The following is a 15879-nucleotide window of genomic DNA, read 5'->3' as shown; positions in this document are numbered from 1 at the left end:
AGGGATCTTGGCCTGCAGTTTTGGTTTTTGTTACACCTTTGTTTGATTTTAGTATCAGAGTGATACTTGCCTCTTGGGACTAGGTTAATTCCCTTCTCTTCGATTTACTGGAATTGACTGAAGAGGATTGGTGTTTGTTGGAAGTAACTAACCCATTTTTTATTTTACAGGCTCATAGGCAGAAGGGACTTGTCTTGTCTCAGATAAGACTTTGGACTATGGACTTTTGAGTTAATGCTGGAATGAGTTAAGACTTTGAGAACTGTGGAGAAGGAATGACTGAATTTTGGAATGTGAGGACATGCGACTTGGGATGGGCCAGGGACAGAATAATATGATTTGGATTTGTGTCCCACCCAAATCTCATGTCAAATTGTAATCCCAAGTGTTGGAAGTGGGGCCTGATGGAAGGTGATTGGATCACAGAGGTGGATTTCTCCCTTTGGTACTCTTCTTGTGATATAGTTTTCACTTGACTTGGTTGTGTAAAAAGTGGGTAGCTCCCCCCAGCCCTCTTCCTCCTGCTCCACTCATGTAAGACATGCCTGCTTCTCCTTTCCCTTCCACCATGTTTGTAAGTTGCCTGAGGCCTCCCCAGCCATGCTTCTTGTACATCCTGTACAGAATCATGAGCCAATTATACCTCTTTTATTTATAAATTGCCCAGTCTCAGGTATTTCTTTTTAGGAGTGTGAAAATGGACTAATACAAACTGAAAAGTTTCAGCTCCCACAGAATTATAAGTATAGCCTAAGTCTGTCAAAAACCCCCCCCTGCTTTTTGATTATTGATCTTTGCTCTTCCCAGCATCCCTGTCTCAGCATTCTGCCTAGCCTTTTCCTGATGTTCAAAACTAGGCACTCATTTTGTCACCAATTCTCAACCCTGAATTGCATTACTCATTTGCTTTCTCTACCCTAACTTTCATGCTGTATAATTCTGAAAAAAGAATCCTGAAAATGAGCAGACATGACCCATTATCACATTAATACTTTACACTTACGTATTTTATTCATTTGCTTGTTCTTTAAAGAAACATCTGCCCACTGTCTACCCTGTGTGTGTTTGGACCTGGGGTATACCATATAAACTGGCAGTAGGATCTGCCTGGAGAGTAGGCAGAGAAAGTACTCCAGCCTATGTGGAATGGAGGTTTGGCACACATGACAGCTGCAGCAGAAGACAGGCATAGGTGCCCATCCCCCAGGGCTCCCCTTTTTCCTCTGAGTAACTCTAATCCCAGTTGACCACTGGGTCAAGAGAGCAGGGCTCACTTTCTAGTGAGAATGTGGCATGTTGGTTCTGCAGGCATTCTTGCCCACCAGCCCCTCCCAAGACCTCTGCCCAGTTGCTCTAACAGTGCAACTGAGTACAGTGCAGCCTCCACTGCCCAGTATGGATGCTTTACCAAAAGGCCAACCTGAGTACTTTCTCAGAGGTCTAGAAGCACTTTGAATCCCCTAGCACAGTTGGTGCTATGCCAAAGGCGGCCAAAAGATGGAGTGTTGTGGTCCAGTCCCAACGGCCCAGGGCTGCAGCATGCAGCTTGGGAATCTTGAGCCAAGATTTGTGGCCAGTGCTTGAGCAGGGAAGGATCCCACACTCTCAGAAGACAGAGAAAAGTGAGACACACTGGCTTGTGAGCCAGCACCAGAGAAGGGCATCTCTCCCTTTACAGCAGCAGTCCCCAACCTTTTTAGCATAGGAACCAGTTTTGTAGAAGAGAATTTTTCCATGGATGATGTATGTTGGGGACGAGGGGATGGTTTCAGGTTGAAACTGTTCTACCTGACATCATCAGCCATTGGATTATCATAAGGAGCATGCAACCTAGATCCCTCCCATATGTAGTCCACAATAAGGTTCATGCTTCTATGAGGGTCTAATGCTGCTGCCGATCTGTCAGGAGACAGAGCTCAGGTGGTAATAATGCTCATTTGCCCACTGCTCGCCTTTGGCTCTGTGGTCCAGTTCCAAACAGGCCATGGACCAGTAACAGGGACTGGGGAACCCTGCACTACAGAACCGGTCCAAGAATGCTGTGTCCTGTCTGCAGGCCATGGCATCTGCCTGAGGGAGCCCTGCAGCCCAGAAGACCTAATAAAGAAAACACAGGATCAGTGCCAGTGATCAGAGGGGGCTTCCTCAAAGCCGATGAACAGACCTGGTGAGAGGGTTATCTGTCTCCCCGTCTTACCACAAAGCACTGCTGCAAATGCACTGAAATACAAAAAAGCTGTGCAGCTGATTAAGCGCCTATCTGCTGGCCATTACTCTTATGCACCATTTACTGGATTACAGCCCAAATTACAACAGCAAAAATAATCTGCCAATATACATCACTTGTGGAAACAGGGGCAAGAAGCCGGCCACAAATAAAGATCCTGTATAGAGCCTTGGCCCTCTGAAAGCAACCAGAAATGAAACCAATTGACTATTCTCAATTTACGCCACAGTTAAAAGAACACCACTTCTTTCAGATGAGAATCAGTGAAAAAACTGGCAATTCAAAAAGTGAGAGTGATTCTTTTCCTCCAAACAAGCCCCATGCAAGTGTGAAATCCAGTAGGGCAGTCATTAAACCTTAATGTTCCAAAATGATCTGTGACTCTATTTCTCACATCTAGGTCATGCTGATGCAAGAGGTGAGCTCCCATGGCCTTGCGCAGCTCCACCCCTGTGCCTTTGCAGGGTACAGTTCCCCTCCTGGCTGCTTACACAGGCTGGCGTTGAGTGTCTATGGCTTTTTAGGCACATGATGCAAGCTGTCAGTGGCTCTACCATTCTGGATCTGGATGATGGTGGCTTTCTTCTCACAGCTCCACTAGGCAGTGCCTCTGTGGGGACTCTGAGTGGGAGCTCCAACCCCACATTTCCCTTTCACATTGCTCTAGCAGAGGTTCTCCATGAGGCCCCACCCCTGCAGCAAACTTCTGCCTGGACAGCCATGCATTTCCATACATCCTCTGAAATCTAGGCAGAGGTTTCTAAACCTCAATTCTTTGCTTTTGTGCACCCCCAGGCTCATGTGTAAGCCACCAAGGCTTGGGGCTTGCACCCTCTGAAGCCACAACCTGAGCTGTTTGTTGGCCCCTTTTAGCCACAGCTAGAGCTTAAGCAGCTGAGATGCAAGGCAACATGTCCCAAGGCTGCATAGAGCAGGAGGGCTCTGGGCCTGGCTCAGAAAACCATTTTTTTTTTCTCATAGGCCTCCAGGGCTCTGATGGTAGGGGCTGCTACAAAGGTTTCCGACATGCTCTGGATACATTTTCCCCATTGTCTTAGTGATTAGCATTTGGTTTCTCATCACTTTTGCAAATATCTGCAGCCAGCTTGAATTTCTTTCCAGAAAATGGGGTTTTATTCTCTAATACATCATCAGGCTGCAAATCTTTCAAACTTTTATGCTGTTTCCTCTTCAATATCTCGCTGCTTAGAAATTTCTTCCAACAGATACCCCAAATCATCTCTTTCAAGTTCAAAGTTCCATAGATCTCTAGGGCAGGGCAAAATGCCACCGGCCTCTTTGCATGGCAAAAGTGACCTTTACTTCAGTTCCCAAAAATTCCTCATCTCCATCTGAGACCACCTCAGTCTGGATTTTATTGTCTATATCATTATCAGCATTTTGGTCAAAGCCATTCAACAAGTCTCTAGGAAGTTTCAGTTTCCCACATTTTTCTATCTTCTTTTGAGCCTCCAAACTGTTCCAACCTCTGCCTATTACCCAGTTCCAAATTCACTTCCACTTTTTCAGGTATCTTTACAGCAGCACCCCACTATCTGGTACCAATTTACTATATTAGTTTGTTCTCATGCTGCTGATAAAGACATGCCTGAGGCTGGGTAAGTTATAAAGGAAAGAAGTTTAATTGACTCACAGTTCCATGTGACTGAAGAGGCCTCACAATTTTGGCATTAGGCAAATGAGGAGCGAAGTCACAACTTGCATGGCGGCAGGCAAAGAGAGCATGTGCAGGGGAATTCATCTTTGTAAAACCATCAGATCCCATGAGACTTATTCATCATCATGACAAAAGCACAGGAAAGACACCCCCATGATTTAGTTACCTCCCATCAGGTCCCTCCCGCGACATATGGGAATTATGGCAGCTACAGTTCAAGATGAGATTTGGGTCAGGACACAGCCAAACCATATCAGATACTATTTATTTATTTACTTATTTATGAGATGGAATCTCACTCTGTCACCCAGGCTGGAGTGCAGTGGCGCAATCTTGGCTTACTACAACCTGTGACTCCTAAGTTCAACAGATTCTTTTTCCTCAGCCTCCCGAGTAGCTGGAACTACAGGTGTGCACCACCACACCCAGATAATTTTTGTATTTTTAGTAGAGATGGGGTTTCACCAAATTGGCCAGGCTGGTCTTAAACTCCTGACCTTATGATCCACCTGCCTCAGCCTCCCAAAGTGCTGGGATTAGGGCATGAGCCACCACACCTGGCCCAGATACTGTTTTTTTTTTTCATTGCAGTTGGTAAGTGTCTGCCGGGGAAATACCATAAATATCTTGCTTCTCATCACATTTTTACTCTCTTAAGTTTAGCATCCATTGATGATTCTTTCCTGAAACAAATTATCAAAAAGTTTACCATGTAGTGATTTTACTATTTACATCATTTCTTCTATGTCTCTTAGTTGGCATTTTACCATAATAAAGAGTTTTTCCATCCTCTTCATTTAGTTTTGTATTCATTTGTTAACTTACATTATTATAGACTTACAGAATCTTATTTTGTTCAATTGATTATGCATCAGAATCATTATTTATTTTGTTGCTTTTTTTTCTTAAATTGTGCAGATGGTAAAATTGGATGGGTGGCAGAGATGACACTGAGTACTCCTGTTTCAGTTTGGGGGTGTGCCAACCAGCAGGCCCAGAGGATAAGCATTCATGTGGTTTACACCAGTTTAACAAGGACCAACATGAAAGAGAAAAGTTGTAGATTACTCTAAAATATATTGTTTCCTCTCTGTTTCAGGAAATAAAAAGGGTCAGTTGGAGGTAGCGTAGTCATTAAGGCCACTACAACTTCCTCTCTTAACCCAGCAGCTGGAGATGTTTTGCTGCAGACACACAGTTTGAACATAAAAGGGAAAGGAGAGTCAGTATCACTGTGTTGGCACAAGATGGCAGCAGTCAGCCACTGATTTTGCAGCTCAAGGCCTACAGATTTTAAATTAATGGTGTCTTTTGTCTTTGCAGAGACTTCAGTACTAGTGCTACTACCATTCAGATTGATAAAACCAAGCCTTTGTGGCACAACTATTTCTTATGTGGACTTAAAGGAATTCAGGTAAATTGGCTTATAAGGCACTTACTACCAGTTGAGATTATCATGTGTGTTCTGTCAAATTTATTTTATTTACCACATCTTTTTCATCTCCTTACAGTACTAACTGATGCTTCTATATTATTTTACTAGTTTGTGTTTCAGAGAGTGGGGAAGATATGACTGTTTTGGGGTAGTGTTCACAGGGTGCAGTAGCTGTTATATAGCTCGCTCTCCATAAATAGGTGCATGTGACAAACATCTGTCTGGTTTAAAAATCTTTGTTTTAACATACCTTTGAGCATATGTTTTAGTACTATTATTGACATTTATATTTCTGACGTATAGGGGTATGCTGTAACAAGATTTAGAGTCAGCCAGGTTTGAATCTGGACTCTTCCCAGCTACAGTAAATTTAACCTTTGAAGTCTCAGATTTATCTGTAAAATGATGTCATTGCTATCCTGACAAAGAGTTGTTAAAAGAATTACATAAGGTTTGATGGTAGCCATTTAATAAATGGTAGCTAGCGTTGTTATTGCTACCTCAGATAGGGTTAAAAAAAGACATAATGAAATGTATTAGTATAAGTGTTTTCCTAGAAACATTGAATAATTACTTTGAACATCTCTAATGTTATGTATAAGAACAAGAAAATAAAATGTTTCCATTCCCTTTCATAATTGAAAAAGTATGAAGGACCAAAAGAAAATTGATATTTGCTGTTTTTAGAGCCATTTTATATTGCAATAATTATTTAAGACGTAGTGACTTGTATAGAACCATAGGTGGAATAAGAAGATAGATTTTTCCTTTGTGAGCTAAAAGTAAACAAACAAATTGACCCGTGTTTTAGAAAGCTTGTGTTCCTTACTGCCTGGCAGTCCTATCTGAAACTTTGTAATGAGCAGCTAGGACTTAGTGACACATCCGTTACAGAAATATATCAAATTTATTTCTAATGTGTAGTCCTGTACTCTAACAGTGGTGGTTTTTGTTCTTAGAGTTAATGAATTCATTTCTTTCTTTCTTTTTTGTTTTCCTTCCTATCAGACACATAGTAATAACTTACAGGAAGAGTTATTGGCAGATTTTAAATCTTCAAATCATCTGGCTTATCATATGTATTAGTGGGAATTACAGTATTTGGAATCATTTGCCTGGCAAATACAATTTTGATCTTCTTTGTAACAACATGCCTTTTTGCAGCATATGGGTAAAGTAGCCTATATAATGCATGTTGTTTAGTGTTATTTTTGAGCATTTCAGGTTGTAAAGCCTTCCTGTTTGGTTTGACAACTTATGTGCAAAACCAAACTTATACAATGAACGTTTGGCAGAAAAATAATTTAAATATTAGCCTATTTAGAAAGCTTCAAATTCAAATACTAGAAAGTTTCAGAGGATAATCTGTTTATATTAAATTGAACATGTTATCCTTTTGGGATAGAGCTATTACAGAATTGGGCATATACCCATTTGCATCTTGAATTTGTTATACATTTTCATTTAAACATTGCTTGGTAAGTTCTTAAGTATGATTTCCATTCAAGACACTCTGTGGATCAGTTTATAGTTAAATATATAGTATTCTTCAAGTTTTTTGTTTGTTTGTTTGTTTGTTTTAAACAAGCTGTCTGATATTCTGTATGAAAGGGCATTGGCAACAGTAGAGTTTCGGTTTATAATCTGTCTGTATTTCTGGAAAGAAATTTTTAGATGACTTGAAATCAGGAATAGAAGTACACCCAACTAAATATGTTCTTATTGTGGTGCTGGAGTTTTGCCAGCTAGAAAAGACAGACAAAAAATTAAGCAAAAAAGTATTTTATCTGTGGAATTTTGTTGTTAGTTATTCTAGCTAGTTTATTAAAATTCTCCCTTGTATAATATGTATGATGAAATGCATAATTAGGTAATAGTATTTCATACTTTGGTCTTCAGTCATTTGAGAAATTTGCAAAGACTCTGGTACTTTTCCTTGAGAAGGAGGTATATTTGAATTTATTTTTAAACTTAAACCACAAAGGTTATGATATGATATCATCCAAAGTGTCCTTGTGTTAGATATTCATGTAAGTATACTAGAGCTTTCCATATTTAAATCAGAATCTGATTATTTCTTTGGGCTTTCCTCTTTGTAGAGATAGTGTTTCCTTGACTTGTTTAGGGTCTGCATTTTTATTTGTGGCTGAATTCTAATTTGACTATCTTTAAAGCTATCATAAGGCTAAAGTGTATCTATAAACTGTAGTAAAAATCTGGATTTTCTCATATAGCTGGCATATTAAATCACAATGATGGCTTGCTGGCTCAGGTTTCTAACTGCAGTGGAGAAGTTTTCAAACAGGAATCAGAGACCTGGGCCCTATTTTCATCTCTTTATGTGTCATCTTGGGAAAGTTTCTTAATCTCTTGGTGCCTAGGTTTTTTCATAAGTAAAACATAACTGAGAAAGTTTGGAACTCTTGTTTTTTTTTTTCAGAGAACCTTCTGAAGTAAGGCACTCCACAGAAACAAGTCACTGTGGCCGGGTGTGGTGGCTCACACCTGTAATCCTAGCACTTTGGGAGGCTGAGGTGGGTGGATCACCTGAGGTCAGGAGTTCAAGACCAGCCTGGCCATCATGGTGAAACCCCATCTTTAAAAAATAAAAAAATAAAAAAACAAACAAACAAACAAACAGATAAAAGAAACAAGCCACTGTTTGGGGACTGGATCCTTATAATAACAGAATGCTAGAGATATGCTGCACAGAGATTTAACTTACCTCACAGATAATTGTAAATTTCTTGTCTTGCTACTTGACAAGTTGAATTATAATTGTTTCATATTTTTTCCATATTTATTCAAATCAATTAATACTCAATAAAAAAAACATTCAAGGCAAGAAAATTAAAGGCATTTAAAGTAATTACCCTGTGGCCAAGCATCATTAAATAAAATGTCATGTATACTCTCAACTAAATTGAATTACACAAGTAGTTTCTATAAATATTATAAGTCTATTGATAGGCTTTTGTTCTATGGGGAACGAAAGGTTTCACTACCTCCTTAAATTCAATACTGAATTACTGTTGCTGTTTTTCCTTATATTCTTAGGAACACTTTGGTCTTAGTAACCTGACTGGAATGAACTGCCTGGTAGATGGAAATATCCCACCAAGTTCTGGTCTCTCCAGCTCCAGTGCTCTGGTCTGTTGTGCTGGCTTGGTGACGCTCACAGTGCTGGGAATGAATCTATCCAAGGTAACTACCTTTGATAGGAGACCTCATGGAAACCTCTCCTTCTAAAATCATTAGCATCCAAATCTCAAAATCTGAATGCCTTCCTTGATTGAAAAACTTTGTCTTCCCTAAAAGGACTGCACATGTGGACAAGCATTGTAACTTAACAAGTAATAAATCACTATAAAGTAGCTTATACCCTCCTAACAGTGAGTGAATGTGAAAAACTGTATAAAAATACTTTGTTTTAAATATGGGATTTGAATGCATGGGTATTGTTTTAGATCACCTCATTAACAAGTTAAATTTAGGGCAAGAAATTCTTCCCCTCATGGCTGAGCCTGCTTATTTTCACCCAAAACCTTAAATTAAAAATTTGACAAGTAGTGGGTAACAAGGGTAAAGACCAGCTAATAAAGGAACTAAGTAGCATAACTGTTTATGTCAGCAGATTAGTCACTGAAATAAACTTTAAAATACATTACAAAGAGGAAATGCTTATTTAAAGGAAATATAAATCCTACAAGAGGTCAGAAAGCCTCAACTTTGTAAGTTCACATAAATCTCTGACTTTGCAGTTTACAGCAGGTGTGCTCAGCTTTAATTAATGCTTTGGCATTCTGGTTCAAATAAAATGTTATCGTAGGTTCTTTTTACCCCACGTACATACGCTACCAGGTTTACAGATGGTTCGATCAGATCAAGAGAAAGTCAGCCACATGCTTAGTCTCTTTCAAGGATGTTTAAACTTTCAGTTTGAAAATTTTATATATAGGAAAAAAGGCAGAAATGAAAGAGAAAGCAAAGGTTCAGACAGAATTCTTTTTAGCTGTCCTGTGTAAGTGTACATTGATTAGCCCTTAGTAAGCAATGGCTTGTAGGGAGGGAAAGAGGGCTTACATATTATTATTTTTTGGGAAGAGAAAAAGCAAGGGATAGAAAACCCATATGTAAAATATGTTTCCCTGGTACAACTTTGTATCTGATTTGTTTATTTATTAATTTGTTTATCATTCAACCATTATTTATTTAGTGGCTATTTTGTGCCCCATAATGTTCAAGGCATTGGAGATATAATAGGTATAGTCTCAACTTTCACTATGCTTATAATCTGAAAGAGAAAAAGAGACAAGTAAATAGGCAACTGCAATAGAGTATAGTAAGTGGATAAGTAGTTTGCTATGGGACCAGTTATAACCCAGATTTAGAGAGCATAGGGCATCTAAATGGAGACACCAAGGATTAAAGGAGTTGTAGATATTGATGGTATAACACTGATAACATCAGATAATCATGTATCAGGTGGAGAGAACATCATGTGGAAATATCCAGAAAAAAAAAGCAAGTATCCAGAAAAAAGCAGTCATGGCTTGCTGGAGTAACTAAAAACGTCTCAGTATGGCTGAAGCATACAGCAATTTGGGTAACACGGCAGGGGATCAGATGGATGCTTTTACATTTCGTTGAGGAATCCAGGCATCCTCTTCATAGCTGTGGGAAACCATTGCAGGGTTTTAGGAAGAGGGTAATGTGATCCTACCTGTATTTTAGAAAGATCTCCCTGGCTGTATTACAGTCTGCATTTCAGGGTTTTAGCAGTAGGGAGATGACTTGGTCTAGGGAAGTGGCAATGAGAATGGTTAGAATTAGATAGATTCAAGATCTCAGAATCAGTAGTCATGGATTGGACATGGGAATGGGGAACAGCAAAGAGTCAAAGATTATATCAGTGTCTGGCTTGATAGGATTCACTGGAATAAGAGACATGGGGGAAATAGGTTTGAGTGGAAACTGAAATGTTGAGTGTGAGGAATCTATGAGCATATTGATGGAGTTATTTAGTTATTTAGTTTGGAAAAAAAATATGAAGGCCCGGAGGAGATCTGGACGCATTTGAGAATCATTAGTTTTTCATCGTTTTTGAAGCCATAGGAGTGGACGAAGATACTTGGTGGTGGAATATAGGTGGAAAGATAAGGAAAACTAGGACAGAGCCCCAAGAAGCATGAACATTTGAGGAATGGGCAGAGGAAGAGATGTCTACTGAAGGGACGGAGTAGTAGTCCAGTAGGTAGGAGAAAAGCCAGAAAGGTGAGGCAGCATCAAAGACAAGGAAGATAATGTTTCATGAAAGGAGTGATGGTGTTTTCAAATGCTCTGAGAGGTTACCACAAGTTCTGAGAAGTATCTGTTGAATATCACAACAAAGAAGTACAAAACTTTGGAAAGAGCAGTTTTAGATGGAAATGGGTTGAAGGGTCTATAAAAAGAAAGAAAGTGGTATAAGTTCAATGGCTACGAAAAGTCTGGAGATGCATGGAAAAAGATTATTTGTTATCTAGAGAAGGGTATGAAGTCAAGGAATTCATTTCACTTTTAATGGGAGGATTGGTGAAACTTAGTTTTTCTAATTTTTTTGGTGTTTTGATAATATACATATCTAAGAAATAGGAAGGAAAGAAGATAAAGAAGAAGAAACACTTGAACCTTTGGAATTAATTCTGAGTGTCTGTTTTCAAAGTCAGAAATAGCAAATACATTTTTATCAGAACTATCTTACTGCAATGCCTAAGCAAAAAGGGAACAATATATATATCCTAGTTTCCTCAGCTAGTGTAACATGTACTAACAATGTTTATATTTCCTAAGGGCTGAGTGTAATTATTTGGAAAGTTTTTTTTTCTTTCTGGAGTCAGACAGAATCTTGAATGAAAGGAAGTCTGTAATTTGTTCAGTCTTTACTGTAAATGCCATGTGATTTTACTCTTGTAAAAATCATAGAATATAAGAACTCAAGGGACTTTAGAGATGAGCTAGTTCAAAATCCTCCTTTACTGATGTATTAGTGTTACCATAGGAAACGAATGACATGTTTGGTATAACTGAAGAGAGTTTAATAAAGAGACTTTTACAGAGGTTTGGGTAAGGTCAAGGAAACCAACTAGGAAATGTTCTCTTGTTAAGCTGGAAGCCATTATAGTTTAGGAGCTGTGGATATGGAGTAATGTTGCCAGAAATGCAGCAAGGCAGAGAAAGAATGACACAGGTGAAAATGGCAATGGCGGTGGGAATGGTTGAGGGGAATTGTCCATAGAGGTCAGCCTCCTGTTGTAGGGGAAGTGTGAGAATAGAGGGACAGAGGGACAACCAAAAATAACCAGCCTATTTCATAAGGACACTAAGTCCCACAACAGATTGGTGACTAAAGCCTTTCCTATTATTCTACATTCAGTAAATCCCATTCATTTGCAGACAACAGTTACTGTAGATGGGATCTGATAAGTAGATGTGGAACTTGTAAATTCATTAATAAACTAAATGTTGCATGTCTGAAACCAGAACACAATATGGCTAATCACCCAGAGAATCTGGAAGCCAGAAATTATGAATCAGAATGGTACTAGTCAAAGGGAGTATGATGTGGTAAAGATCTATGAAAAAGGAAAGTCTAGAGACTTCTGATTTCAAGATGTCAGAATAAGACTTATCTATTCCTTTTTCCGTGTCCCTAACTTAATCTTCTTTCCTCAAAAATTATCTCCAAACAACAGGGAAAATAAGAAAAGGAAGCATAAGATGTATCTTTGCTAAACCAAGAGACATAAATAACCATAAACCACAAAATGCAAAGATGGAAAGTGGAGAGAGGAATGGTACATGACTTAGCGGGATGGAGAAAGGTCAGAGCCAAGTGCCTGTGGAGGAAGTTGTAGATGAAAAGGCAGCTGACTCATCCCACAGCTCTCTGGCAAGGCTTAGAAAGAAAGCAGGGTAATATGATAGGTGGGGATTTTTCTGAAAGCCTTTATGAGGACCATTTAGACCCTAAAAGCCATCTCTTCACTTGGGACCACTTCCTTCTACCTTTGCAGGAGTCTCTGGAGAAACAAGCAGAGATCATTTTTTTCTTCAGGACATTGAGCACTGAGAAAGGCAGGATGAGAAATAGACTTGGAAACCGAGAGATTAGAGGACATTCTGCATCTGAACAGTGAAATTCTTAGCTCCCTTCTTCTAGTCATTACTGGCACACTGGTAACCTCACCACCCTACACACCAGCAGGAATGTTGGAGGATCCTTCTCAGAGGAAACTGAACCATCCCAGAGATGGTTCATACAGATACTGACATTTGGTGACCCCCTTCTCCAGCTTCTCTGTGACCCTATTAGAAGCCCATTTACAAAGCTTCTAATCAGCTTTTTAGTGGCTCACTCTTAAATATGATAAGGCATCAAAGGACAGTAAGATTTTGGAAGAAAACCTCCAAAATGAATGAAACAAACAGAAAAACAGAGAAAACAGGAACCTAGAGGAAACAGAGACCATGCTGAGAGCAGAAGAATGCTTCAAAGAAGACATGATGTCCTCAGAGAGAGAAAAGAAAAAGTTACATCCTTGAAAAACAATAGTGTTATTTTTTGAAAAGGAACAAACAATAAGATAGAGTTTTTGCATATTAAAAATATGATAGCGGCCAGGTATAGTAGCTAATGCCTGTAATTTCAGCACTTTGGGAGGCCAAGGCAGGCTGATCATGAGGTCAGGAGTTTGAGACCAGCCTGACCAACATGGTGAAAACTTGTCTCTACTAAAAGTACAAAAATTAGCTGGGCATGGGGACACGTGTGTAATCGCAGCTACTCGGGAGGCTGAGGCAGGAGAATCACTTGAACCCAGGAGGCAGAGGTTGCAGTGAGCCATGATAGTGCCACTGTACTCCAGCCTGCGCAACAGAGCAAGATACTCCGTCTCAATTGAAAAAAAAAATGATAGCAAGACAAAATTTAGTAAAAAGATTGGAAGCAGCTGGGTATTGTAGCTCATACCTGCAATCCCAGCATTTTGGGAGGCTGAGGCAGGAGAATTGCTTGAGCCCAGGAGTTCAAGACTAGCCTGGGCAACACAGTGAGACCTTGTCTCAAAAAAAAGAAAAAGAAAAGATTGGAAGAACTCTCTGATACAGTAGGGAATAAAAGAGCTAGACAAGAAGAGAGTAAAATAGGAAAATTTATGGATCAATTCCAGAAATCCAAATCTAACTAGTAAGGAAAAACAGAGAAAACAGTTATTAGAAAATTATTATTGTTATTAAAAATAGAGATGGGGCCTCTCTATATTGCCCAGGCTGGTCTCAAACTTCGGACTCAGGTGATCCTCTCTCATTGGCCTCTCAAAGCTCTGGGATTATAGGTGTGAGCCGCTGTGTGTGTCCAGAAAATTATTATTTTTAAAATAATATTTCTCTAAACTGAAAACATGAATTCTGATCGGAAGGGCTCACTGGGTATTTGGTATAATAAATGTAAAAGGCCAAACTAAAGGTTATTATCTGGAAATTTTTAAACTTGAGTGTTAGTAAAAGACACTAAAATCTAGTTGACAGAGCAAGAGAAAAGAAGGGAAAGAGATCATAATCAAAGGATCAGGAATGTAAATGAATTTCTCAAAAACAGTATTAGAAGATAGAAGGCAGTTGAGAAATGTCTCTAAAATATTAATGAATTTTAGTTTAGGATATCTGTTTAAGTGAATTAATTAAATGTGAGGATATAGTAAAACATTTTCAACATGTAAAATCTAAAAGTCTGGAGGATGTAATCTACCAAAACTATAGAGTAAACCAAGAAAGAAGATGACATAAGAACCAGGAAATGAGAAATCTAATACAGGAGAGAGGAGTTGGGTATTTATAGAACATAAAGGAAATTCCAAAATAACACCCATTATATCCAGCAGCTTAGAAAACAGTACAGATTAAAATGAGGAGAGGGAGGGGAGAAATGGAACTCATAAGTCTTATCAGTAAAAAACATAAAGGTCAAAAAAACCGTTAAATTTTATATGTTCAACCATGTAGAAAATGGATTCAGAGTAATTTCACAGAGCTGTTGTAGGATATGACAAAGCTTAGCTAGATATACAAATCTAAGCAAAAGAGGAAACAGGGAAGTTATTAAATACAGGAAAAACAAAAAAAGTTTGTAACAGAAATGAAATCAATTATTTTTCAGTATTTGGCTCATAAGTGAACAACAGCCTCAGTAATTAACACACTGAATATGAATTTAAACAAAATTTTTGGCATAACTTTATTGAGAAAGGTGGGGGAGGGTAAAGGAAAGGTAGATACAAGAAAGCTAAAATCCTCATTTACCATAATAGGAAAGCAATAAATAAAGTTTAAAATGAAACAACAGGCAATAACATTTTACTAACATCTGGAATTGGAAACAAGAGCAAAGTCAAAAGTATTTGCCTCTGTACACATTCCCCTGAGGATAGGGATGTGAGGGTGAGCTAGGGATTGCTTTTGTTGTTGTTATAAGCCTTTTATCTCTATTTCATCATTTAGATTATATGCATATATCTTTGTGGCAAAAGTAAAATAAAGGATAGAGAGAAGAAGTGACTAGAATAAAAAGTAAGTAGGGAGTGGATGACCTGTGTGACCACATCTGGGGATAACTGGAAGATGAAGAGGCAGGAAGGGATTCAACGAGTCAAAGCTAGAGATTGAGAACAGATGAGCTGCTAGAATATGACCAAATCAATGGCCTAGGGAGAGGCCTGTTGATGGATTTTGGGTGGAAGAATCCAAGAAAATACAGGCATCTTCCATTTAGTGGCAGTAGTCCAGTCCAAAAAATCAGATGTTCTGCACAAAATTATTGAGCAGGGGCCTATTTATTTTTTTATTATTTTAAATAGGAAAAAGTATAATGTGTTATTCCTCAACTGAAAACCTCTAATTTCCTGCAATGTTATAAAAATACAGTAAAACTTCCTTTATATGAGAAACACAGAAGTAGCAGGAAAAATGCTTAAACCAATTTTCTTGACTGTTAAACAATTAATATGGTTGTTAGCAAGCAGTTACTTTATATAGTAATACCTGTATGTCTTCTGTGTTGACACCTGGTGTTTCAGTACTCTCCATACTATTTTGTTAACAATGTTGTGTTTAGGTTTTAGGGTGTAAATATCATTCTATTTTTTTCCTACATAAACACCTTTCAAAAAGTTGTTTTGAGAGATATGAACATTCTATGAAGTCTGGGTATCAAAAATCAAGAAGTCTTTCACCAAGAAAATGTTAGTTGCTGTGGTGTTCTGCAAGGTATGCCTGTATTTTGTCAGCATGGGATTTGGGCTGCTCTAGCGTCCAGTTTCTGTCTGTTCTTGGAGTTGTCTGTGGAGGCCTGGAAGAAAGGACCAAGTGCCTCTTAAGAACCATAGCATAAAAAAACTGGCCAACTTAGGAAACAGGTTGCAACTCTAAAAACTAGCCTTGGGTAGCAAGGTGTGTTAGATTAGCATTCTACCCACAAATTCCTTCGTCAGCTGGTGTGGGGTT

The 15879-nt window shown here is 38.7% G+C and overlaps 2 protein-coding genes across 6 annotated transcripts in view; one reads left to right on the top strand and one right to left on the bottom strand.

Moving 5' to 3' along the window:
* Positions 1-15879, bottom strand: part of FAM227B (family with sequence similarity 227 member B) — a 349113-nt gene that overhangs the window by 22658 nt on the left and 310576 nt on the right. The window lies entirely within an intron of this gene.
* The window catches only part of GALK2 (galactokinase 2), a 114857-nt gene that overhangs the window by 27448 nt on the left and 71530 nt on the right, over positions 1-15879 (top strand). For all 5 annotated transcript variants that reach the window (XM_003928873.4, XM_074393629.1, XM_074393626.1 and 2 more), the window contains 2 exons: positions 5229-5319; positions 8398-8544. In XM_003928873.4, coding sequence (XP_003928922.1) covers positions 5229-5319; positions 8398-8544 — 238 coding nt within the window. The remainder of the gene's footprint in view (positions 1-5228; positions 5320-8397; positions 8545-15879) is intronic.

The sequence above is a fragment of the Saimiri boliviensis genome, chromosome 2 (assembly GCF_048565385.1).
Source record: "Saimiri boliviensis isolate mSaiBol1 chromosome 2, mSaiBol1.pri, whole genome shotgun sequence".
NCBI lineage: Eukaryota > Metazoa > Chordata > Mammalia > Primates > Cebidae > Saimiri > Saimiri boliviensis.
Note: the sequence above shows the minus strand (reverse complement) of the source record. Positions and strands in the feature narration are given on the sequence as shown.